The following is a 25,091-nucleotide window of genomic DNA, read 5'->3' on the forward strand; positions in this document are numbered from 1 at the left end:
TATCTCTTTACTTTCTACATTGATCAAGAAGTCTTACCCCCATCCCACGCCCTCTTCTGTCCTCCATTTTTTCGGTCACCATCTTAGCAAAAATAAAGCCTAGGCCTATGGCACAAAAACAAGCCCAACGCAAAAATGGGTCTCACGATTCAAAGGCCGCTCTATTTTGTTATCTTGACATTTTAAGAATATTTGTCATCATGTCCAAGCTATTCTCTTCACCCCCCCCTCCCCACCCCCTTTCCCTACCTTTCCCTAACCACCTCCAAATAAGAGTATAATTTGTATAAAGCATAACGTACAGACCTATTATCATTTTTTATGCCTTACATTAATCTGTTTTGGCAGCCTGCTTATGTTATATCTTCAGTCACTTGAAAAATCAACGAGTGATTGAACACCTCTGATTGAGCGATTTTAATTTGAAGAAGTGCGTAGTGGAGAAACCAATAGCCTATCAAAGAAGTTTAATAGACCTAGCCTCGATAAATAAACTACTCTAATCAATACAAAGGCAAGTTATTATAATAATATTATTTTCATAGATTGAAGGCTCTCTGATAGGCTGTTTTTTTGGTTGGGGGGGGGGAGGGGTTGTTCCCTGATCTTTGCTTTCGGTTGTGCAAAGACAGAAGATAATGCGCTCGATCTTTTAATAAAATTTGAAAAAAACCATAACGGCTTTGAAGAGAGAGCAATTAAATTACAATTTTGAACCTTTGCTATTCACTATTGATTAATTCGTGCGCCCATTGTTGAGCGACATTTTTATGCCTTCAATCTCTGCTTCAATTCACAAGGAACTTAACTCTGTCGAAATGAAATAACACGGTAAGCTCCCCTGGTGCGAGCGCCCCTGGCAACCATCGAACGCTGTGTGTAAAGAAAAATGGCGACCCGTACAGGTGAGTGCAGCGTTCTTCGTTCTAAAAAGGTTTGCTCAGCCATTAACTGTTATTTAATGTTTGTACTATTGAAGCCGAGGAGGGCCTATGTATTGATCTATTGGAAAAAAGTAAGCAGACTTTGGTCTAGCAAACGACTGCTTTTGAAAATCTGTTTCCTTTACATGATTATTGATAGGCCAACGACGGTCCCGCCTTATTATAACTTGATATTGCCATTGCCATTCATTGCTTTTTTGTACGTGTACGTAACATTCAAATAAGTAAGTCATGGTGCTGCCCGTTTCTTTCTCACTGACACTGCCAGCGTTCCTACACGAAGTGGTGGCAGGGTATCTCTGTGACTCGAAATTGAATGTAACTGCCTTTTGCTTCAGATGTTTCATTACTTTTGCAGGTACAAATCAGTTTTTGATAATGTCTTTTTTAGTGAATTCAGTCCTACATTGGACCAAAGTTTAGTCAAGGCCTTTCTGATCTAGAATCTAGTAGGCCTAAATATTATTCAGTTCATAATTTGTGTGTGTGTGTGTCGTATATGCGTTTGTTTGAGTTTAACTTTACCACCCTGTTTCCAAGTAAAGTAAAAAAGGTATGTTCCAGCACATATAATGGTTTTTTTTTCTTTTTATTGATAGATATAGATTCTAGATTCTAGATCTAGATCTAGATCTAGATCTATATCTCTTGAACTTAAAAGAAAAAAAAATAGCTTCAAACATACATATTATTGCGTATGTTTGAGTTTAACTTTATATCACCCTGTAGGTACGCGTCACGTGTTCCAGCGCATATATATGTTGTTTTTTAAAAATTAATTGATATAGCTTCTAGATTCTAGATCTAGATCTAAATCTAGATCTAGATATATATAATATATATCTTAAACTTTAAAAAATAGCTTCAAACATACATATATAGATTATAGCTCCTATTTTCTTTGAAACTGGCTGGGGGAAAAGCACATATATAGATATATATATGTTTTTATTAAAAATTCTTGTCATGACTGTCTAATTTCCACAAATAGTATATTCAACTAAAGGCCTAGATCTAGTCATTTTTTTATTTCAGTTTAGTTTAGGTTCATGCGGTAATTTTTCACATGACCGTAATGTTTTTAAGTTTTCGTTTTATTTTGTCATTTTTAAAAACAATTTATCCTGAATCGATGCCAACATATAAGGATAGAAACTGTTATACTGTGACTGTACAAATATCAAAGAGTTTATAATAGAATGCTAGGGACAGCTCTTGAAGCACTGCAAATATTTTTCATGTCTCTCTCCAAACTGTACTCAAAATACAGGAAGTCCTACATATTATGCCATCTGATAAAGGTATGATTTCCTTTTTTAAAAATTTCAAATGTTCTAGATTTATATCGAAGTAGCTCATGTGTTATCTGTGTATGTGACAAAAGACAGCTCAAATTAGACTTGTTTCCTTATAGAACAAGTTTAGGAACCAAATAGAGTTTAACCTGCTCTAATACCACGTCCAAGGCACTATCTTTACAAACAACCACTTCCCACTTAAAATTACTGGTTGTTTATTAAACATTTACAATGATGCTATCCAAGCCATCCACCTATCTAAGCTAACCACTTTTTTCCTCGACAATGGATGACTGTCTTGGACAGGTTTGACTGTAGGCCCCTACATGTTCTCATTTCACTGTCAATGACGAGTATTTCGAACTTGTTGCCTTTGATGTTCTCGAAGTGCATGCTACGAGGCTTGATCTGTTGCCAGCTCATTGGTTTCACTTCAAAAAGTTTGATTAATGTTGCTATGTAAAGACTTTTGAATAAACGTTGAAAATTAAACATGAGGTTCCAGTCGTGTCAACTGTGAAAGAATTTTTTATGTGTATATTCAAAGGACAGCTTAGAAAGCTTTTCACAGTATTTTAAAAAAAAATCAACTATTAAAGCCCCTGGGACTCATCAAAGAATGTCTTCCATCTACAGTTTTCATTCATTCACATACTAAATTGTGATTTTCACCTTGTTGAGCCGATGAGAAATAATCTCTTAATGCTAATTATAGCCTAGTTAAGTCAGTAAACTTTTCCTTTTCCTCTAAAGCCTCATTTTGAGGTGTTGCTAGTTCCACTTGACATGTAGGCCAGGTGGTTTGTTTGAAGGCTTTATTTTTATTGGTGCTCTGAAAGTGCATGCTGCAACTGTGCTTCACTTTGTGTTAAAATTCTATTCTTTGTTTCTTCTTGTGAGCATTTTCTCTAAGGCTGTAACCTTCGTCATCAGTTTGTGAACTGTTGGCTCATTTTTATATTAGATCGTCATCTCTTTTGGTGTTTAGTTATGTGCACATATTTTATCAGTAACAATTGAATGGAGACGAAATTTCATTATCTTTTCATTATCTGAGCTGACAGCATTAATTAAGCGAGCTTGAGTCGATAAAATAACTTTCTTTTTTAGTCTTTTTATTAACCACATTATTACTGCATCCCTCTAATTTCTAATGAACAGGGAAATGTATATGGTCACTGCTATTTATTCATATTTTTTTGCCAAAATATAAGCCTTTTTGTATTCTGCTACTTTCAATAATATAAAAGCAAAATACTTGAACCCAAGCTGCTCTAACAGTCACCAGTCCCAGACAGTCACCTGTACAAACGACTCTTCTTCCCAATTCCCATTTGTGTCTTTTAGAAACATATATATATAAGACATCGTGGTGATAGCGGGCGCTCGTCCAAACAATGAAATGGAAGGAACAGGGCCAGGCATTTTTTCCACCAGTTTGTCAATTTTTATCGAATTTTTGTTTTTTTGACTCAACACCTTTTTTTAATATCCATATAAAAACACATTTCCATGTGAATTGTACTGGAAAACAGGTTAAAGGCACAAAATTAGTAAATTTTCTGTTTTCAAGGACTTTCAAGCTGTTGAAATAATCAAACTTTGGCCGCCATTTTCTCACTTATTTGACCTCTGAAACCAGGCAACCCCACCTGCTTCTATTTAAAATATCTCAACTTCTATTCAAGATAGATGGGTATTTTTTTCATCAAAATCAAGGTAAATAATTAAACTTTCAGATGATACTAATAACTCCACATGCTCAGAACACATTATTGCTTTATAATGACACTGTGCAAGATTTTAATTCAAGACAACCACATTTTCCTCGACAATTGTAGCTGTCTTGAACAGTTTTGATTGAACCATACCGTCTATCTTCCTTGTCTTTGTTCATCTAAAAATTTTACGGTAATTTACTTAGTTCTGCATATGTTCAGTCGTCATACTACAGCTGGACCTACCTCTCCATAGCAGTTACCTGTAACAGTCACCTGTACTTATTTTGGTCACTGGTACTTTCGGTTACTAGCCTGTTCGTTATGGTCACCTGTACTTATTGTCACCTGTCCTTATGGTCACCTACTGTTCCGTGACACCCATGTGTGTTTTTTCGCATTTTTGACCCGTTCTGGCCCTTGTCCAACCTATCTATGACCAGTCAATTTGTGACAACTGGGCCGTAAAAAACCTGCTCACTTCAATCACTCAATCACCTGCAACAAATGTTTTCCACCAATATCCGTCATCTGAATGAGTGTGATTTTCATCAATCAATGCACACAAACTCTTGTGATAGATAACAAGTTTTGACAAAAATGAAATGGAAACATGTTTTTTTGTAAAGAGGCGGGGCTTCTAAATTTAACACCTGTCTACCAGTAGGACTAATCCAAATGGATTAAACGCCTTGAAAACTCCGCAAACCAGCCTGAATTCAAGAATGCCCAGTCCGGGATTCAAACCATGGCCATCTGCTCCATAGTCCAGCATGATATCAACTGAGCTAAAAGAGTGCCCATATTGTATTTTGATGAGGCTCTAGTCCTTTGTATACATTGTTTTGTAATGTCACTGTGAAGTGAAATGTTCCTAAAAGAACCAATCTAGCAGTGGTCATGGAAATCAGAATGGCCTTGCCACAAAAGATCACAACTTTGTAGCAGCATGGGAATGGACAGAGGAAGTTTGAGAGAGCAGATGTCAACCGAACAAGCTTAGAAGTCAGATAATTTAGCACGCTGCCGTGCTGTCAGAGAGAGAGATGGAGGGCTATGACCAGCACCTGATGATGTACAATCCGACCTTATTATACTGTCGCCTGGTACCTACCACCGGCCCTGCTCGCTGCCAAGTTCTGAAAATGAACAAAAACTAGCGCTGATTTCATGATAATTTGAACATACTGTTTGGCGCTTTAAACCACCATCTGCCAGCTGTCTGAGTGTGTGGCCCTTACGAGGCTGATGTAAATGTGCCTCGCGACGCAGCCAGTGGACTGGTCACTAGAAGTAAACACCGAACATGGCGCACAGCACCCACTTGGCAGCTGTGCTGTGATAACTGCACTTTCTTCCACACACAACTTTGCAAGCTTCTGCTTGTAGCCGATTTAACAGAGGAAAGCTTTAGAACCCTGTTGTTTTGCCAGTCCGGCTGTACCACCAATTTTATGCTCCTCCCAAGGATGATGGTTTGACTAGTTTTGGATGTACAAGAGTAGAGGAATTGTAGTAAACCCTGTAAACTTTCAGAACAAAATTTAATGCTCTTGTCTTATTAGCTTCACTTCTGTAGCATAATATGTTGAAAATATTATGTCCTGCCTTTTGATATAGACAAGGATCTATCATGCACACACTTTAAATTCTGGTGAGAGTACAATCCATCTTTTGAACTTTTCACTGATTTATATAATCATTTCATTGGTGAATGATTTGTTTTGAATGGTCCTACCTGATAGACAAAAATTCAACAAACATATATTGTTGCTTTGTATTACTGTAATTATTTTCTTTTTCTAAAATGTAGATTTCTGCAATCAAATTTCTTTTCTAAAATTTCACAATGGTTCTATTTTATATATATTTCTGACTAAAACATTGGTGCTGGTACAGCATTGTTAGCTATCAGAGTGTATTGTGTAAAGCTTTGATGGTGCTAACAGTCACTCACTTCATCATATATATACTGATAGTCTACTGGCTCCTATTTGCCCGTATAAAAATGTCCACTATTGGGGAAGAAAGGTGCCCCTTATCTTGTTTATTCAATCACTGGTTGGCTCAGCAAATGAAAGCTCTTGGCACGGACTTATGCCATGGCACAGATTAATTGGATTTGTTTCTCAACTCTTTGACTGATATTGATAGCAACCTGCTTATAGAACAGTTAGTAATCATTCCAGTTGTACCAGAGTGAGGTTCTCAGGCTTTTGACTGTACTCTGTGAATGCATGTTGTACATTTAGGTTTTTGTTATGAACTATTTCAACCCCGTATAGCTACGGATATGAAGAACAGTTCGTCTAAACATGGGTATGGGTACCATTTATGGTCAAAGATCACTCTTTTGAGTAATTTTACATATTTTTTTATCCTGTTGGCTGTTTTCCTTCTTTTTCATTTTTCAATGTTTGTGGTTGAAATAGAATGTTACTTTTATGTTTTTGAATGCGCAATGGGTTTTGATGGAATGAATTTATATTGTATGCTTTGTTCCCTTGAGAGTTTCCCTTCAAGTGAACTTCATGTTTTGCATGTTGTGGATCATTCAGTGTCACTGTCTGTGGTATCATCCTAGACCAGTCTTCAAAATCATATTTTCACTCATGCCCTTCAAGGAGTTCAAAATTAGGTACACCCACGGTCATCAAATTATGAAGCATCTTAATATTGTTAGATGCACTCAGTATAAATGCTGTTTCAGAACTCCGGGGGAAAAAATTTGTTAAAATGAGAAAAAAGTAATCTTGCTTATGGATAAATTTTCTTTTCTTCTACAAGTTTGCTTTTAAAAGTTTCTACTCAAATGTTTAAAATGTTGTTTTATATTGTAAATGACATTCACTATGTTTATTGTCATTCACATTTTTAAGAAACTAGCATCTTTGAGTGATAATCCTTTAAAAGTGGTTCCTCATGATAAGTGTTTAAAATCCTACTCTGTTGTAGAACATGCTCATAAGTTGTGTAAAAGTATGGCAAAGTTTTTTTCCTAGAAGGTTTTATTGTAACGGTGAGTCAGTAATTGTATAGGCCTACATAACAAATTATGGTCTGTGTATACACCTGCCAAGTAACTTCAAGTGTGATATATCTTTGACTGTAACGAGCATTGAGCATTTAGTAAAAACTGGAAATGCACAGAAAAAATGCCATTTGTTATTATTATTATTATTATTATTATTATTATTATTATTATTATTATTATTATTATTATTATTATTGTTATTATTATTGTCACCATTATATAATCATTATTATCATTCTTCTTCTTCTTCTTCTTCTTCTTCTTCTCCTCCTCCTTCTCCTCCTCCTCCTCCTCCTCCTCCTTACAATTGTTATCAAATTATTATTATAATATTTGAAAAGAAAAATATAATGGTACATCAATCTGTCCACAGAAATTTTGCGGATTGATACTTTGGCTCGACCGAAACGTTTGCCAGCAGAATACAGAGATGACAGGTAGGCCTAGATGTCTATATATTCACTGAAAAACCTTTAAGTCTGTAAATTTTTCATAGAAAACCTTGGCTTTCGTTTTCTTACCTTTCCCTATTCCAGACTTATGTCAGGCTATTTTATAACGTGTGGCGTCGTGGTAAAACCAAATACTTGTTAAAATCAAGAAATAGAAGGAACCAACATTTTTCTGCCCGGCCATAGAGTAATTTTTACTAATAATTTTTTTTGAAAAAAAAAAAGGTTATGTTTCTAAGGACACAACAGCCTATGGAAGTTACCAGACTTTAGTAGCCATTTTCTTGCTAAGTTTTCCTCTAAAATAAGGCGACCCACCCCCCCCCCCCCCACCTCCTTCAATCACAATTATCTCGACTTCTGTTCAAGGTAGATGGGTCCTTTTTTCATCTAAAGCAAACCAAATGAATAAGTTTTAAGATAATCCTAATTACTCCAAATGCCCCAAAATTGACGAATGCCCAATTCCATCGTGTCATAACAAATAATAGTTCTTGCAGAGTTTTCCAACTGGCTACTGAGGAGGTTGTTCAATTACAAAAATGACTGGTCTGAAGGCTCATAAGTTACTTTACTTTACTTTATCTTGCCTCTTTATTATAACATTCATCATAATAATATTATTTAACTACAAATATTGAGAATAGGCAGAAGAATAAATGAAACACTTATTAATGTGTGTGTGTGTGTGTATATATGTGTGTGTGTGTGTGTGTGTGTGTGTGTGTGTGTGTGAATCCAAGTAAGTATCTGTTGGGCGTATGACATCTTTTATTAATTCTAGTAAGTACAAGTTACTTCAGGTTATCTCTTCGCTATATATATTACAACTGTGCTATTATTGCTTGATATGTTATTGTTCCCTTTAAGAACTTTCAGTTCTCTCTTTAAAATCTGGAATCCCAACTCTCAGCACAACAGCTCTCAAGCAATTAACGCAGCTGTGCAGGAAAGAAGAAATATAAATTCGAACCTGCTTTAACGGCCAACTGTATAAGACGGTCACCTGTACAAACAACCACTTCCCATTTCCTTCCTTACGTTTTTTTTTACATGAAAATGACCCTGTGTGAGACGTCCACATGTCTAAGATGGTCACTTTCCTCCTCGACAATGGGTAGCCATCTAAGACAGTTTCAATTATATTATATAAAGTCAAAGAAACACAACCAGTGAGAATACTCTAATGTTATCTTAGTCTTCTCTGGATTAGTTCCCATGAAATATTTTGATGGCATGTCTGGATGAGTTCACTTTGGGACATTGTTATACACTTCTGTTTGTCCACGCATTTTTTTTTTTTCCCCTGCATGTCTGTTTGTTTGTCCTTCTATCTGTCTGTGTGTCTGTCTGCTCTATGTTTGTCTGCCTGCCTACCTGCCTGCTCCCCTGCCCTGCTGTCTAGTCTGTTTATCTGTCTTTCTCTCTTTATCTTACATTGTTTCTCCTTCTCTCTTCGCCCATTCATCCCTGCATCACAACCGAACATAATGATACGTTTAATTTTGTACATGTATGAAAAGTTGGCTATATGAACAAACATCATGTTATCTATAATAACCCGACCAGGTTACCTGGTATAGACTATTGGATGAAAGTCTTCTTGAGTCTTCCAGTCGGAACTTGACTTCAACAAACTATGCATATCCATGGTCTCCACTCTTTACATATTTTAGGAATGGAGGCTCAAATATATTTTTACAGAGTAATGTGTTTCTTAACCGATATTTGTCCTTTTTTTCTTCCAGACGGTCGGTGTACTGGGTGGAACGAGAGCCTCTGAGGTGCGGACCAGACGGGCATACAGTTGTAGGTCAGTATACTTCAAGGCTCTTGGCATTAGCCAGTAATTATTGCTGTTCAAATTTGGAAAATTGTTTTCGAATTGCAGTTTTTTTTTCTGTGGTATTGGTAGCATCTACTCGTAAATATTTGTTTGAGTTCAAATTTTGAATGCTGAAAAAAAAAAAGAATAAAGATAGGCCTACTTGATGTAGGTACAATTTTAAAAAGAATTGAAACAGATTTTTTAAAAGTCTCGCCTGAGAAGTCTTGCTTTCAATGCTTAGAACACCTGAACATCTATCCAAAGAATAATTATTTGTTTTCACTGAAGGCTTATTTCATTCAAGGCATATATCATGATTATTTATTTTTGTGAGAATTATTTTATTTAATAACCGAAATACTAATCTTATCGTTTTGTCTTTTTCTTGCCATCAGATCTGATACATTTTACCTCTACCTATACAAGAGGGTGACTCTGATGTTTACGGCACTCTTTCTCATTTTGAACTAACCTCCGCTCAAGTCCAACATCTGCTCTCAATTGTCCTGTCCCTTGTCTTTGTTGTCCGTCCCCGTCATATTCCTTGGGTAAAAACGTCTCTGAAGGACTTAACATTTGTTTCTAGACTTAGGAAAGCCTAGCTCCTGGCAGAAGTTTGAGAGCAGCAGTCATAACAGCCAACAATCATAAGTAAACTTTACAAATTACAAATAATGAAGCCAAGACAGAAGCTTGCAAAACTGCACTCATCCACAAGTGAAAAAATTAAGCTTTTGTAGGCTCTAAATGTAGCAAGCTCTTTTCTGCCAGAATTGGTCTCAGTGGCCATATTAACATTTTGATCCAGGTTACTGTTGTTATTTTTGTTGTAGTTGTTGTTGTTGTTATTGATCAAGGGCGAATTAGAAGTCACAAGTCATCTTAACCCTCATAAAAATGTCTCTTCTGTTTAACTGAAGGAACATTCTTCTCTGCAGATGCACTGGTTCTGTGCTAAACTGTGGTGTATTTGGTTGTTTTTGGTTGTTGCAGGGGGTTAGGCCTAGCCTATTGTATTGTTTGGCTGAAAGTGTGAGAGTGAGTAAAGTGTGAGTCTGTGTTCAGTTGTATTGTTTGCAAGTTGATAAAAGTCTGAGTTACTACTGGTGGGAGTTGGAGAGGAGAGAGTTGTATCAAGGCAGAGGAGGCCTGCTGACAGTATAGATTGTAAGAAAGGCTAGTTAGAGCCTCAGTTCAGTTGTGCGTGAATTGTGAGATTCCAATCCAACGCATCGGGGCCCCAAAGCTGCAGAAGGAATCACAACACAGAGCAGAGGAACAGGTTTGGCTAATTCCTGTTATTGTGGCATGTGACAGAAGGTTAGTAGTGTAAAATCTTTGTTTTATATTCCAAGTAACAACATAAACCAAAGTAATCTCTGACTGAATTTATATCGTCTAATAACTGTTGATGTTTTCCTTTCCCTCAGCTGCCACACCTCGTGTTATTGAGCTGTCTCGTCATAAAACTGTCGTCGGTGCCTGGAGACCTCACAGGTGAGTGGTCACTTCTCTCGATGATGGTTTCTGTGTGCTCTGTACGTCTTTTCGATAGTTATTTACATTTTTTGGTTTCAGCTGGATTCTTTTTTTTTAGGGGGAGGGGGAGAGAGTGGTGTGTAGAGAATTTTAGAAACGCAGTTAGTTTCTATTTTAAAAAACCCTACAATTTGATAATAATGATATGTGACATTTGTATAGAGCTCATCCCTGATTAAAGAACAAAAGCTCTGAACTCTGAGCACTTTATGGATACAATAGGAACACATAATCAGTACACTGTGTTCTGATTAAAAATCTACCTGATATATCTCCCTTTAGTCTAAAAACGGAAACAACTTTAGCTGACATTTGAATGAATAAAAAGATGTGATCGCTCTTAACTCCTTGAGCCCTAGTCACCTGTACATTGGTAGTGCATAAAACTGCCCACACGCCCAGCCTCCGGTACACCGGTGAGCAAGACCCTTTCTCCCACCTAGCCCATCTGTGACAAAACGGTGCTTACTACCACACAGGATATTATTATTTTGAAGATCTTTCGGAGTTAGATGTTGGTAATGACAAGGACTTTCCTGAGTGGGATAGGGAATGTGATTCTGTCCATGATATGAATAAAGGCTTGAAGCGCTCGAGATCAGGAGCTCAGTCAGAGGGGCACAGTAGCCTCAGGAGCTCAGGGCTCAAAGGGTTAATCTTATTTCAAGTTTCATACACAGTTGCAGTAATTAAGTATTTCTGCACAGTGGTTTGGTTGTGACGGATCAACCTAGGCTACTTTTCCTGTGCCAAACTTTGAATTGGATATCTCTCTTTGTCTCTCTGTCTCTGTCTCTGTCTCTCTCTGTCTCTCTGTCTCTCTGTCTGTCTGTCTGTCTGTCTGTCTGTCTCTCTCTCTCTCTCTCTCTCTATCTCTCTCTCTCTCTCTCCTTCATTTTCCCCTGCAATCTTCTGCACTTACATTGCCTTATTGTGTTGTAAGTTCCGTAAAACTTTTATTATTATTAAAACCTCAACTCACTAATCCTCTCCCCCCCCTAGACCCACACCCATCTGGCCGGTTGCTTCAGGAGCCATGTCGGCCCAGCCCTCGTCCCGCATCACACAGCTGAGCCAGCACCGCAACCCTCACAACTCGTACCTGTTTGACCGCGATCCGATGTGGGACGTCACGGACGAGGCGGCCCAAGCTCGGGCCTCGGAGCGCCTGGAACAGCTGGCCACGCCCAAAACTAGGGAGGAGCGCTTCTCCAACTTTGACCCCTTCTGGGGCTACACGTGAGTCCGTGGAAAGCATGGTTGGTGCGCTCGTCTCCAAAGCGGAAAGTCCGGGTTCTAGCCTTGATTCGGACACAAATTTTTTCCGCCCTCTCCTGCCCAACCAGCTGTAATGGGTACCTCACTTTGAGTTGGGGAAGTAAAGACGGCGTGAAAAGGAACTGGCCACCTTACCACAATATGCCGAAGGCCTAGGAAGTTGTCTCACGAGGAAGGCAATCCCCAATGTCCAGATCGGATGCGGGAACAACCTTTTACATTCCCCTACTTGGATGAATTGTACTTTACAGGTTGCACTTAAAGAATAAATTCCATCTTTTTGGACAATAAACATCCCTTGTTTCCTCAAATTATAGCTTCAGTCAAAGATAAAAGACCTAGGCTTCTGGTCTGTAACAAAGAAAGATACAGAATGTCATTTTTACCGTCATCCATCAAAATTCTTCCATCTTAACCATCTTGTTTCAAGTATTTGTATGGACCTAGGGCCTGCATCAGAATAACATTGAGCATGTATCTAGCTTAAGATTATTATTGCTTATCTTGCTGTTTATTTATATATTGTATGTGACTGTAATCCTCTGTGTGTGTGTGTGTGTGTGTGTGTGTGTGTGTGTGTGTGTGTGTGTGTGTGTGTGTGTGTGCATGTGTATGTTTGTACATGGTGAAACACCAAACCAGTGTGCCAGGATCTGGACAATAAAGATGCATCTTATCTTATCTTGTCTTATCTTATCCTATCTTATCTTATAGTTCTATCATGTCTGTGTGTACAGTCGGAGGTGGAAAGTAGTTGTCTTACACAGGCGGGTGTCGTGGGTACTGTCACTATAATGCGTTTGGCATCGTGGCGAAATCAGGCGCTCGTCAAAATAATACAAATGGAGAAACTGACATTTTTTTCTCCCGTTTGGCAATTCTTACTGAATTTTTGTGTTTTAAGCCCAGCACATTTTACATTAGTTTAAAAACATATTTCTGTATAGGTTTTACTGTAAACGTTTATTAAAGGCAACAAAAAATGTAAATTTTTAGTTTCCAAGGTCTTTATTATCATCATTATTATTATTATTATTATTATTATTATCTTCTTCTTCTCGATCGCATCACACTTGAAGTCTGGTATATGTCTTAAATTGGGCCGTCCTGCTCAGTTCATCTGTCAGCCGATATAGCTTCTCTTGTAGCGTCAGTGGGGTTGGCCACGTTTCCTGTCTCAGGGACCTGTGTGTCTTGCAGTGCTGAAGGATGTGTTTAACAGTTTAGTCCGCCTCTCCACGCTGGCATTTTGGTGATTGTACATCTGTACATATGATGTCTCTGTCTGTGTGTTGTGTTCTTAGTCAGAAGATAATCACTTGTTCTTGGCGGGACAGCCCATATTATCATTATTATTATTATTATTATTATTATTATTATTATTATTATTATTATTGCTGTTATTATTATTATTATTACTATTATTATTATTATTATTATTATTATTATTATTATTATTATTATTATTATTATTACTGTTATTGATGTTATGACCTTCACTATCTTCCCCAGATACCCTGTGTCAGAGAATGCCCAGAGGTCGCGGTGCACGGAGAGGCTGGAGTCGCTCGCACAGCACAAGGGTTACCACAAGGTCAGGTTACTGTCTTTTATTCATCTAGTCTTTCTTCCTCCCTTCTCCTTTTCCTCCTCTTTGTACACCTTCTCCTTCTCCTACTCTCTGTCCTCCTTCTTCCTCCTTCTCCTTCTCTTCCTCTTTTTCCACCTTCTTCTTCTTCTTCTCCTTTTTGTCCTCTTTCCTCCTCCTTCCTCCTTCGTCCTCCTCCTTCTCCTTCTCTTTGTCCACCTCCATCATACCTTTTCCTAGCTTTCCCCTCAATATGATTCCACCTCGTCGTGACATGTACCTTATTGGTCTTAAATATTGATTAATCTGACAAAAGAGTTTATTTCGTTTGAATTTTGTTTTTTGAAGCAGGCTGGAGGATTTTGTTTCTACTAGCAGATCTTTCATGCTTCATGGATAGGGTGTCCAATGTCATTTCTTATAGGTTCTTTTGTTTTTTAATGTAGGTGTATTTACGCCCCTCTCGACGCAGTTTCGATCATTTAGAAGGCAGTCTTCCAACCATCCCTATCAAATCGACCCAGGCTGAGAGGGATAAAACACCCAGCAGAAAGACCAAGATACTCGATAAAAAATGTTTTTCCGTTCACAAATCAAACTCTGCAAACTCTGGTCTGCTGTGTACGAGAGGGAAGTGCCTAACAGCTATACAGGCGCCGGTTTTCTGTCTTTGAAGCAGACTAGGGCATTCTAATGCGTCTAGCAAGTTTTTCATGTTTCACGGAGAGAGGGTTCAGTGTTGAATATTATGGATTATTATGAATAGAGAAAAGTTCTTTACTTTGAAATGTGTTCTGTCCTCCTTTTCCTCCCCCTCCTCCTCCTCTTTGTCCTGTCCTCCACCTCCTCTTTGTCCTGTCCTCCACCTCTTCCATCTCCTTTTCCTCCTTGTCTTCCTCCTCATCCTCCTGAACAGATGGTTTTTGCTCCTCCTCCCCCACCTCCTGAACTGATAGTCACTGCTGCTCTTTGTCTTCCTTCTCTTTGTTGTGTTCTCCTCCTCCTTAACTTGTTGTGTTCTCCTACTCTTCTCTTTTCCCTCGTTCACTCTTCTTCCTCCTCCTCCTCCTCCTCCTCCTCCTCCTTGTTCTTCTTCCTCCTCCTCTTCTTCCTTGTTGTGTCCTCCTACTCCTTCTCCTCGTTCACTCCTCCTCCTTCTCCTCGTCCTTCTCCTCGTCCTTCTCCTCGTCCTTCTCCTCCTCCTTCTCCTCCTCCTCCTCCCCCTGAAGTTCTGGTCACCCTAGCCTGTATGTGTGTGTGTGTCTGCTGGGTGACAGGAGTTCAAGGACGAGCGCCCGATCCAGTGGGAAGTGTCGCAGGAAGCCATCGAGGCCATCGCGTCCTTGAGACTACAACAGCTGGCTCGCCCACGCAGCCGGACCATGATCAAGGACGACTACGACCCCTACAAGGTCTCGCCCTCAGCCAAAAAGACGCGGGCAACACCCAGACTGGAAGAACTCTGTCTGCCTATACCGAGGAAAGTCCGTCAAAAGAAAGCTCTTGGAACGTAGGCAGAAGAAGGAAGTTCGATTACCCTCATGTGATATTTATAGTAGCTCCCTAAAGGTTTCGGAAGAATATTATTGTGAACTCAGTGTTACATTTATTTATTTTTATATGTTTCGATTTTTTTTTTTAATCTGTCAAGTTTAGGAAAAAAAATTGTTGGAAGCTAAACGTTTGCTTATACTTACCCTATAAAATGACAAAAATTATCAAAAACTTGGTGTCTCAGTTTGAACTAGATAAATAAAAAAATGTTATATTTAAAATGGAAAATAATAAATAAAAATGTTCTCTTATGTTAAATGATCCTAAAGAGTTACATATTTCCGTTTATGTAAAACACTCTAAAATATGATATAAGACAAAATTTGCAAAAGTTTTTCTTGAGATCTGCTTTAGTTCGGTATCCTTATGCTCGTAGGCAAATACTCATGACGTCTTAAAATGAGTAGCTTCTAACTTTCCTTGTACCATTTCCGAACATTTCTGCTATCTGAAGATTATCGAGTCTCACCATTGATGGGTTGGGTCTATCTTGAGAACGGTCTACATTGAATCAATATGATGTGCATCACTTTTGTTATATTTTAAATCAACACATTCAATCCGTTTGCCATATTTTTCAGTATTTTGAAAAATCATTTAATTTTAGGTTTTTGCTTTGATATAATAATCCTAAATGTATCATGTTATAACCTGTATTTTGATGCTCCATCAGTATTTTCTCAAAGTAATCGGTATTATTCAGGAATGTAAATGCTTTTCATTTTTTGTCAGTATGCCGTGCTAGTATTGTTCGCGAACTTCATAAGCTCTGCCGAAGCTTTGCGTCACTTTTGCTTTTTAAAAAAACATACAAGAATATGTGAGGCAGCGTGGTGAAATCAGGCGCTGGTAAAAATAATGTAAGTAAAGAAATTTGCATATTTGCATAGGTTTGGGAATTTTTATCGAATATTTGTTTTTTGGTTCAACATCTTTTATGCCCATTAAAGGACACATTTCTGTGTGCACTTTACTGAAAAACGTTGATTAGAGGCATAAAAGATGTAAGTTTTCAGTTTCCAAGGACTCTCCAGTTAAGGAAATAACTCATTTTCTTGCTTATTTTACCTCTGAAACGAGGCAATCCCCACATCCTTCAATCGCCAATATCTTGACTTGTAGTCAAGATAAATGGATATTTTTTCCATCAAAAGCAAGGCACATGGACAGGCTGTAAGATAATATCAATAACTCCATATGCCCTAAAATTGATGAACACCTGATTTCACCGTGTCATGACACATTTGTTCTCAAAAACAGTGAAGTCATCTCTATGTGCTGGCTCACTGTAAGGAAAACACATCTGGTGGAAGTTTTATTCGAGTCCATCCAGCTTGAAAATGTGAGAATCGTTTTTGTGGAAAGGTTTTTGTCATAGTGATACATGTTCAGTGATATAGGACACTGTATCCCTGAAGTCTCTGCTGTCAAATTTTTATATTTGTGGAGACAAAGTCTTGATGTCTTTTCTGTTCTTGGGATAAAGTATACGGAGAAAAAATTGACAGGTTCATGATCTGTTAGTGTGATTTCCTGTAGGTTGAGGCTTGACATTAAATTTAATCAGCTACCAATAGCTCTTACTTTGACAAAAGAATTCAGTATTAATAGAGATACTACAACATTGAGCAGTATTGAATAACAATTTATCCTACAGTATTAAATTGTCACGACTTATTTTACAGTGTAATAAATTGATCAAATATCTGCAATTTTTTTGCGCACCCCGACAGAGTTCCTCTCACAGCCCTGCTTTTTGCCTGTAATTTCAACAGGAGACTTGTTCTAAAAGTGCCCGATTCATGACTTTGCTGGAAATATCAGTTTAGCAAATGAAGTTCCACTGTGATGAAACAATGCATAATGCATGTAAATTCACATAGATGGGAATTCCATGTGTATGTATTAAATAATCAGTAGGCCTAGTATAGGCTTTTTTTCCTTCAAATTTTGCTGTTGACTCTGTGATGCATATTTGGGTTCCTTACAGTATTATTCAAATCTGTGATATTTCAAAGGAAAATAACTCAGACAAGATATTTTATTCTAGCCTGTGACAGTATTATCCTTGTGATTATTCAGTATTACCTGTGCTTTTTTATTGTACATTTGCTAAATGCACTTTCATTTGTTTCTTGCCTGCTTCCATTTTAGTTGGCTGATTTTTTAATCAGTATTTTCTTTAAACTGCACTTTTTATGTTTATTGTTTATGATAATATCTGGTGTATGGTTCCATGGATATATGTCAGTCGATGAATTTTGTGTCCTAAATGTCATGTCTTAATGTTCATGTTGCTCAGAAATGTACAATGTTAGTTGTCTTTCAGATGAAAGATGTATAATTGTCCATGTATTGTCATTTTGGGAGCATAATATATGTGAGGCAGCGTGGTTAAATCGGGCGCTTGTCAAAATAATGAAAGTGAAGAAACAGGCATTTTTGCAGCAGGTTTTGAAATTTTTTATCGAATTTTTGTATTTTGGTACAACACCTTTCATGCCCAAAAAAGAAGACATTTCTGTGTGGGTTTCACTGAAAAATGTTGATTCAAGGCACAAAAATGTAAATGTTCAGTTCCACGGACTCTCAAGCTAAGGAAATGACTATCTTTGATCGCCATTTTCTCAGTATTTTTACCTCTGAAACAAGGTGACCCCCCACCTCCTTCATTCGCAAATATCTCAACTTCTTTTCAAGATAGACAGGTTGTTTTTTTTTCACCAAGAGCAAGACAAATGGACAAGCAATCAGGCACTACCACTAATACCACATGCCCAAAAATTGACGAGCGCCTGATTCCACCGTGCCGTGACACATGTGAGTTTTATTTTAAGTAACAGTTTTACTCACTCGAAACACGAATAAGTCGTATAAGACAAGTGCGGAAGATTAAAGGTGTTGCGAGTAGCATTCAAAGAAAAGAAAGAGGAATGATAAAGATGATGTATGTTTGATACCCGCCAACCATCCACCATGATATTTGAGAAAAAAGCACAATTTTATCACTAACATCTGTTTATGTCGTCGACAGTTTGGTTCCCGTAAGGGAAAGTCTGTTCTGTCCAGTATCTCTGTCTGTTACACTCATTGATAGTCAGTCGGTATTGCATGAGTCTCGTGGCAAGGTAGCTGAAATGCTGTTATGTTACCAACACCAACAATGAAATCAGTGAAATCATTTTTGTGTACTTGTATAAAGTAAGTTAATTGTATAAAGTACATAAGTGAGCAGGGCTGGCTAATTTTATAGGGGGGGGGGGGGTCAGAAATATGCCAAGAAGTTAAGCAAAGAGCAGTAATAGTCCTTTCAGTTTCAACTGCTATTTCACTTGTTTGAAGAATTCTGTTATTTCATATTGCTTTCTCTTTGAATAAGTTCATGTTTTTTGTGCTGTAGTCTTCACATATATACCTTCCTGTTTGGTTTGCTGTGCTGCGTGTTATGTATGTACAGAATGTGCAATACAAACTGTCTCCACGTATTGGATGTTTTTGTTTATTTTATTTCTTGTTGCTTTCTCAAAGATGGTCTTATTTGCATCTAGACAGATGATCTAAAATCAGTGTGCACATCGGTGAGGGGGCTCGGTGCATCAGAAAAGCTGTAGAGAGAAAGACCTCAAAACAGCGACGCGTTCTCTCCTGATGATCTCCACGCTAGAGTCTGGGATATAGAGCTTTCCTCTGTGAGCATCGCATAAAGCTGTTTTAGACTATGCATGATATAGCTTTGTATGGGATGCAGACATGGAGGAAGTAAATCATCTCCAAGTACTGCTTCCCTCCCTTCAGATCTTGTCTTTCTCAACACAATCGGGCATGGATAACAAGAACACAGAAAACTCAAAATCACTGACGCAGGACGCATCGTACAAACTGCCTTTCCCCGTCTGATATTTTTGTAATATTTAACACCACTTAACCGGAATAATGGATATATCTTACACATTTTTGTCAATCCTGGACGCATTTCAAAAGAGAGACACGGTCAATCGTTTGGAACGAAAAAAGGCGTAAAGGTGAATGAAGGTGTGTCTGGCTATTTTACAGGTGTGATAGGGCGATATCCTTTATGGAAGGAACATTTCCAATTTGCTCAGGTGGCTGCCTAACGACTTATTATTATTCTTCGTCAATTTTCAACCACCAACCGATCTTTAACATGCACAATGTGCACAGGGGAACTGCAAGATTGTTTGCCCATATCTGAAAAGACTCGGTTCGATGCTCAAACTTACACCAACCATGCTATACTATACTATGCTATGCTATGCTACGCTATGCTCTCTCGTGGCAAAGAGGTTACAGTGTTGGCATCTCATTCAAAGGTCCCGGGTTCAAATCCGGGTAGCCACGCACACTTTTTTTCCTCTAAAATTATCTCCTTTCATCTACTTTCCTGCTCTCTGGCAATATTCTGTCGTCTGCTTTCGTCTCCACTTTCTGCCCCCACCTTGTCACCTCCCTTGCGCCCTCCTCTGGGCTCCTGACTCTTTCTGCAGCCTTTCCGCTGCTTCTCCTTGGCTCCGTCTTACTGCTGTCTTTCTGCATATAGCCTTCTCAGACAAGGGCAAAAAATCTCGGAGGTCCCGTTTGCAATTTGCGCACGTTAAGTTGAAGATCCCTTGGTGGTCCAAAATCGATAAGAGTAGGTTTCGGCCGGCACCGGGGCAAAATTCAAAATGTCCTACCTACTGAAAATGTTAAGTGTGTCTCGCGCGCTCATATGACCTTGTGCAGTCACTTACCCAAAAAAACCACCCCAACTATAGGCCTAGTATACTATACTATCTACTATACTATACTATACTATACTATACTATACTATACTATACTATACTCTACTCTACTCTACTCTACTCTACTCTACTCTACTCTACTCTACTCTACTCTACTCTACTCTACTATACTATACTATACTATACTATACTATACTATATAGATCTACCGATGACAGTCATGGTCAAAAGAGGCTGGATGGTGTCAGTAAAAATGTATGAGTATATATTTTATATAGTTCGTTCAATACAGTGAATATCATGGGGCATTTATAATATTATCTTGTCTACACAAACAGATAGGGCAGTTGTCTGCCCCTAGTGTGATCCCCACGTCACACGGCGAGACACAACGTGTTGGAGGGCACGTCTGCAAGTTGCGTTCTGTCGTTGTCATGGTAACGACGGTGGACGTTGGCCTTCTTGTGGCTGGTGATTGTTTTGTCGTTTTCTCCGAGACTGTCGCCGTCTGTTCAGATGGTTGGTTGGAGGTTTTCCAGGTAGGAGTTTTTGAATGTGCAGCTTTCGTAGTAATGGTAGATAGATTCTTCTGTCCGCCATTTTGTGCCGCGATGAGATCTGTCATTGTGAAATCATCCCGAATGACGTCATCATTCGTTGTGTCTGTAGGGCCGAAGACGTTGCCTGTTGTCTTTGGGAAGTTAGTTGAGGCTTGTGAGGTCAAGGTCAGAGAGCTCGAGGAGAGAATGTCGCTGTTTGTCATAGCCTGACTCTTCGCTGGCACACGAGTCGTTACTGGCACGTTCTGTTTGTTGTCATTGCTGCTGGTGTTGTCGCTGTTGTTATTGCTGCTGCTGTTGGTATCAGCTGAGGTTCGACCAGAGGGTACAGCTGTGTCTCCTGTGGACCGTAGAAATGACGGGAGACGTGTTTAAGAGATATTGATGGCGAGGACAGTTTGGGGAACGAGTTAGAAGAAAAGATAAAAAAGACATAATTCGTTTCGAAGTGTAGTATATTAATGCTCTCCCTATAGCATTTACAACTAAGGGAAAAATGCATCAGAATATATATATATATATATATATATATATATATATATATATATATATATATATATAATATATATATATATATATATATATATATATATATATATATATATATATATATATAAAGTTATATATTATATGAATGAGTAATATAGTTTAGATTTAGTAAGAGTCTTACAGCACTTGCAAAATGTTCATATAAGTGCCATAGATCAGGTGTGTTAAAAGAGAGAAACAGTTTAAAACAGAGAGAGATAAGGACGACACATGTTTGATAGGAAAAAGATATCAAACCACATCAGAGTACCCGCCAACCAAACACTATATTATGCGCTATACAACCAGAAGGCACCTGGTATGTTATAACTGCAGATACTCGCGCTGATATGTTTCGAAAAAAATGGTTATAAATCGCGAGAAGAGACAGACAAAGAAACGAAGACATCAGAACAATTGAGCAAGGCATACATTGAGAGACAACACATATAGTCGTTTGAACACGTAAATAGAGTGGTGCCTTAACAGCCAGCCTCAAAGACCTACAAACAGCGAATCGATGGCTTCAAGGCAAAAGGTGAAGGTCAAGAAAAAAAAAGATGGATCGATAGAGTCAAAGTGACTCTTCAAAGACAAGATATTAAGGCGATCCAAAGAGCAGCACACCTGGCCTACGTCATACATGTCGCATCTTTGCTTGACACTTGGGGATTAAAAAAGAGGAGTAAGTAGGTCACTCACCACACTGACAGACTAAACAGCCGTTGCTGTCGACAGCTGCACACTCCGCCGGACAGTCAAAGTTGAACATGGGACAATCCTGTGGAGTCGTCTGCTTCTTCTCCACTGCAGTAGCCGTTGTTATGGAAACAAAAGGTGTGCTTACATCAGCAAACCCTGCTGTCAACCCTTCGTCAAAACCGACATTACCCTTCGCTGCTGCGGGACTAGTGTTTTCACTGGCTGCTGTGAACGCGTAACTCGTTGTTAGGGAAGGTTTTGCCTGAGAAGTTTGACTGGAAATTTCCATTGGGGCTGGAGATAACAGCTTTGTGTCTGCTGTTTTGTTTTTACCTTGAGGACCCCCTTGTCCGGATAGCGACATAGGATCTGAAGTAGTCTTCATCTTTGTTGTAAAATAGCTTGGGGATGAAATGGACGCAGAAGAAGCTGAAACCGGTTTCTTGTTTGAAGTAAGCACAACACTGGAGACGCTTGAGAGAACTGTGGGCGAGCTTTCTACATCTGGTGCAGGTCTGGTTTGTCCTTGAACTTGAACATTGGCAGCATCCGTTGACGTCACGACAGTTGATGTGTCGGACACGTGACTGGTGAGCTTGAAAGGAGCAAGATACGTAGTACTCTCTGGGATAATGGTAGCTGTTGCTGGTTTGTTTCCGAGACTTGTTTTGATATTTTCTGGGATTGTTGTGTACGGGTGTGGCGTGCTTGATGCTGCAAATAGAAGGTTCAGAGGTCACCTGCTGTGCCTGAAGATGTGTGCCTGGAGAAAAGTCCTAGTTGTCGGACATTTTGTATGTTAGATAAGGGCATATTCTTGTAGTAAATTCAATGCAGAACACGCACAATTTTAGGCATACAAATTATAAACGCCTTTAAATGTGTTATTAAGAAATTATCAAACTGGTGAAACTGAACTTTTGACCAACTACGACTTTTTTTTGCTTTTACATCCTGTTGTTCAAATACACCTTTGCCGACAACTGGGACTTTGTTCCAGGTACACACGCACGTATCCTTTGACAATTCGTGTTAAAGTAAAAATAGCTTACTTGGTATTTGATGCACTTTAGGGGTCTCGACCCTCTACAGGCCTAAATTGCAATACCGTTGCTAGTATAGGCGCATTAAACTTATTACATTTTAAGGTAGGGGAAAAGGGAAGGAAGGGTGGAGGGGCGAAATGGTTATGAGTTAATAATAATAATATTAATGAAATAAATGCGTGGTAACTAATTGTTGGGAAGCAAAAATAATAATAATAATGAAGATCATTTCTATAGCGCCCACTCCCGTGTAAACACAGCTCTAGGCGCTTTACATAAATGCATGTAAGAAAAATATTCATGCACGCGACACACACACACACACACTCACACACACACACACTCATATACACACAAACACACACACATATAGATATACACACACACAAACACACGCATACACACTCACGAACACATAACACGCACACATGTATGCCAAACACACACAAACACACACACACACACACACACACACACACACACACACACACACGTACACACACACACACACACACACACACACACACATCTACTTGCTTATCACACGCACACGATTACACATCGTCACGAAATGAGAATAAAATAATATATACACTGCAATTCACAAAATACATAAATGGATGCATAGACATTTATATAACAATGTACTGAACATGAATCTACTGACTTAAAAAGGATGTCATTAAATGTGTCTTTAAAGATTTTTTAAATAAGAGCCAAAGCCGGGATGAAAGAATGGTGTAGACGTTCACGTACATGGGATAACTGTGTTTGTGTGTAAAGTCCAAAAAGCCTTCACTTTTGGTTTCTCTCTCTCTCTCTCTCTCTCTCTCTCTCTCTCCCTCTCTCTCTCTCTCTCTCTTTCTCTCTCTCTCTCTCTCTCTCTCTCTCTCTCTTTCTCTCTCTCTCTCTCTCCCCATTTCTTACACTTTTCTTACATTTGCCCTTACCCCCCCCCCCCCCCATAATATGACATTGTTCGCTTATAATGATGAAAATAATATTATTGTGACATTTATATCGCACAAATCCGTAAAACAATCATTGCTCTATGCACATTGCATAATATTCATGAGCAACATGCATACACACATACATGCACATAATGATATAGATCTATGCACTAAAAAATAATAGGTGTCACGACATGGTGGGATCAACCGCTCGTCAGCTTTGATTTTGAGGCATTCAGGGTTATTGATATCATCTTAAAGCCTGTCCATTTGCCTTCCTTTTGATGAAAACAATATTCATTTATACTGAATAGAATTCGAAATATTTGTGATTGAAAGAGGTGGGGTCACCTGATTTCAGAGGTAAATTTAGTGAGAAAACGGCCGCCAAAGTTTGATAACTTCAATAGCTTGAGAGCCTTTAAAACTGAAAAATCACAAATTTTATGCATGTAATGAACATTTTTCAGTATGGACCTAAAAGGTGTTTAGCGCGAAAAAAAAATCAATAAAAGTTCCCTAACCTGTGGAAACAAGCCAATTTTTTTCACTAATTTCATTATTTTGACGAGCGCCTGATTTTACCACGCTGCCTCACAATTAGAGTAAATCATTCAAGGAAAATATTGCATACACACTCTTTCTTACTAATAAAAAGGAAAAAATTGAGACTCGTGTCTATGACAAAAGCGTTTTAATTTAAACAAAAAATAAGTTACAGTGAAATTCCGATAAAGTCAACACCCCGGACAGAAAAAAGTGTTGACTTTGAGCAAGGTTGACTTTATCTATTGTACTACATGTACTGGCCATTGAAATTGAAGATGACAGCTACAAAATTATAAAGTACCTGGTAATAAACAAGATGTAATCTCAATTTCAGGGAGTATAATTCTGAAGTTGTCCCCAAACCAAGAGATAATGAAAGAACAAAGTACATAGATTCTATGTAATTGGAGGTGTGTACACCACTTGCTCAGGCGAAATACGAAATATCTCTTCTTGAATGAATTCATCTTAGGATTTAGCCCCAAATTGTTGACTTTACGCAAGGTTAACACTCAAGCGGTTGACTGTATCAGAAACACAACTACTTTAACAAAGAAGGTAAGAAACGGGACTATAGTGAAGTGTTGACTGTAAGCAAGAGTTGACTTTAAGCAAGTTGACTTTATCAGGATTCCACTGTATCTCTGTTATTACTGATCATTTATACTGCAAAAAGTGAAATTAGTTATCATCAACAATTGCAGAGTTCATCATTATGTCAAAAATTATTTTTTTTCACCTCACAAAAGCGTAATACTACTAGTTCAAGACCCCCCCC

General features: G+C 38.4%; 2 protein-coding genes across 4 annotated transcripts in view; one reads left to right on the forward strand and one right to left on the reverse strand.

Moving 5' to 3' along the window:
- Window positions 1-800: 800 nt before the first annotated feature.
- Window positions 801-15,826, forward strand: LOC101854321 (testicular haploid expressed gene protein). 3 transcript variants are annotated; one of them, XM_013081602.2, is made up of 8 exons: window positions 874-905; window positions 2,215-2,245; window positions 7,368-7,431; window positions 9,195-9,259; window positions 10,705-10,771; window positions 11,816-12,052; window positions 13,604-13,685; window positions 14,957-15,826. In XM_013081602.2, the coding sequence occupies exons 2-8, from the start codon at window positions 2,230-2,232 to the stop codon at window positions 15,191-15,193; spliced, it is 768 nt and encodes a 255-aa protein (XP_012937056.1). In that variant the 5' UTR covers window positions 874-905; window positions 2,215-2,229; the 3' UTR covers window positions 15,194-15,826. The 3 variants fall into 3 exon arrangements, with proteins under 3 accessions (XP_012937055.1, XP_012937056.1, XP_012937054.1); XM_013081601.2 differs by lacking the exon at window positions 2,215-2,245 and having other exon boundaries at window positions 801-905; XM_013081600.2 differs by lacking the exons at window positions 874-905; window positions 2,215-2,245 and adding an exon at window positions 947-1,302.
- A 4,388-nt stretch (window positions 15,827-20,214) lies between these two features.
- LOC101854566 (flocculation protein FLO11) overlaps window positions 20,215-25,091 on the reverse strand; it is a gene marked incomplete in the record, with an annotated part of 7,667 nt that continues 2,790 nt past the window's right edge. The window contains 2 exon segments of the mRNA XM_013081580.2: window positions 20,215-20,875; window positions 21,766-22,479. Of these exon segments, the coding sequence (XP_012937034.1) occupies window positions 20,274-20,875; window positions 21,766-22,479 (1,316 nt within the window).

This window comes from Aplysia californica, unplaced genomic scaffold (assembly GCF_000002075.1).
Source record: "Aplysia californica isolate F4 #8 unplaced genomic scaffold, AplCal3.0 scaffold00137, whole genome shotgun sequence".
In the NCBI taxonomy this organism is placed as follows: Eukaryota; Metazoa; Mollusca; class Gastropoda; order Aplysiida; family Aplysiidae; genus Aplysia; species Aplysia californica.

Coding starts and splice junctions, on each gene's coding strand:
- LOC101854321 (XM_013081600.2), top strand. CDS start 1,176: ATGGTGCTGCCCGTTTCTTTCTCACTGACACTGCCAGCGTTCCTACAC. Junction 10,772..11,815: donor GGTGCCTGGAGACCTCACAG/GTGAGTGGTCAC, acceptor TCCCCCCCCTAG/ACCCACACCCATCTGGCCGG. Junction 13,686..14,956: donor AGCACAAGGGTTACCACAAG/GTCAGGTTACTG, acceptor GCTGGGTGACAG/GAGTTCAAGGACGAGCGCCC.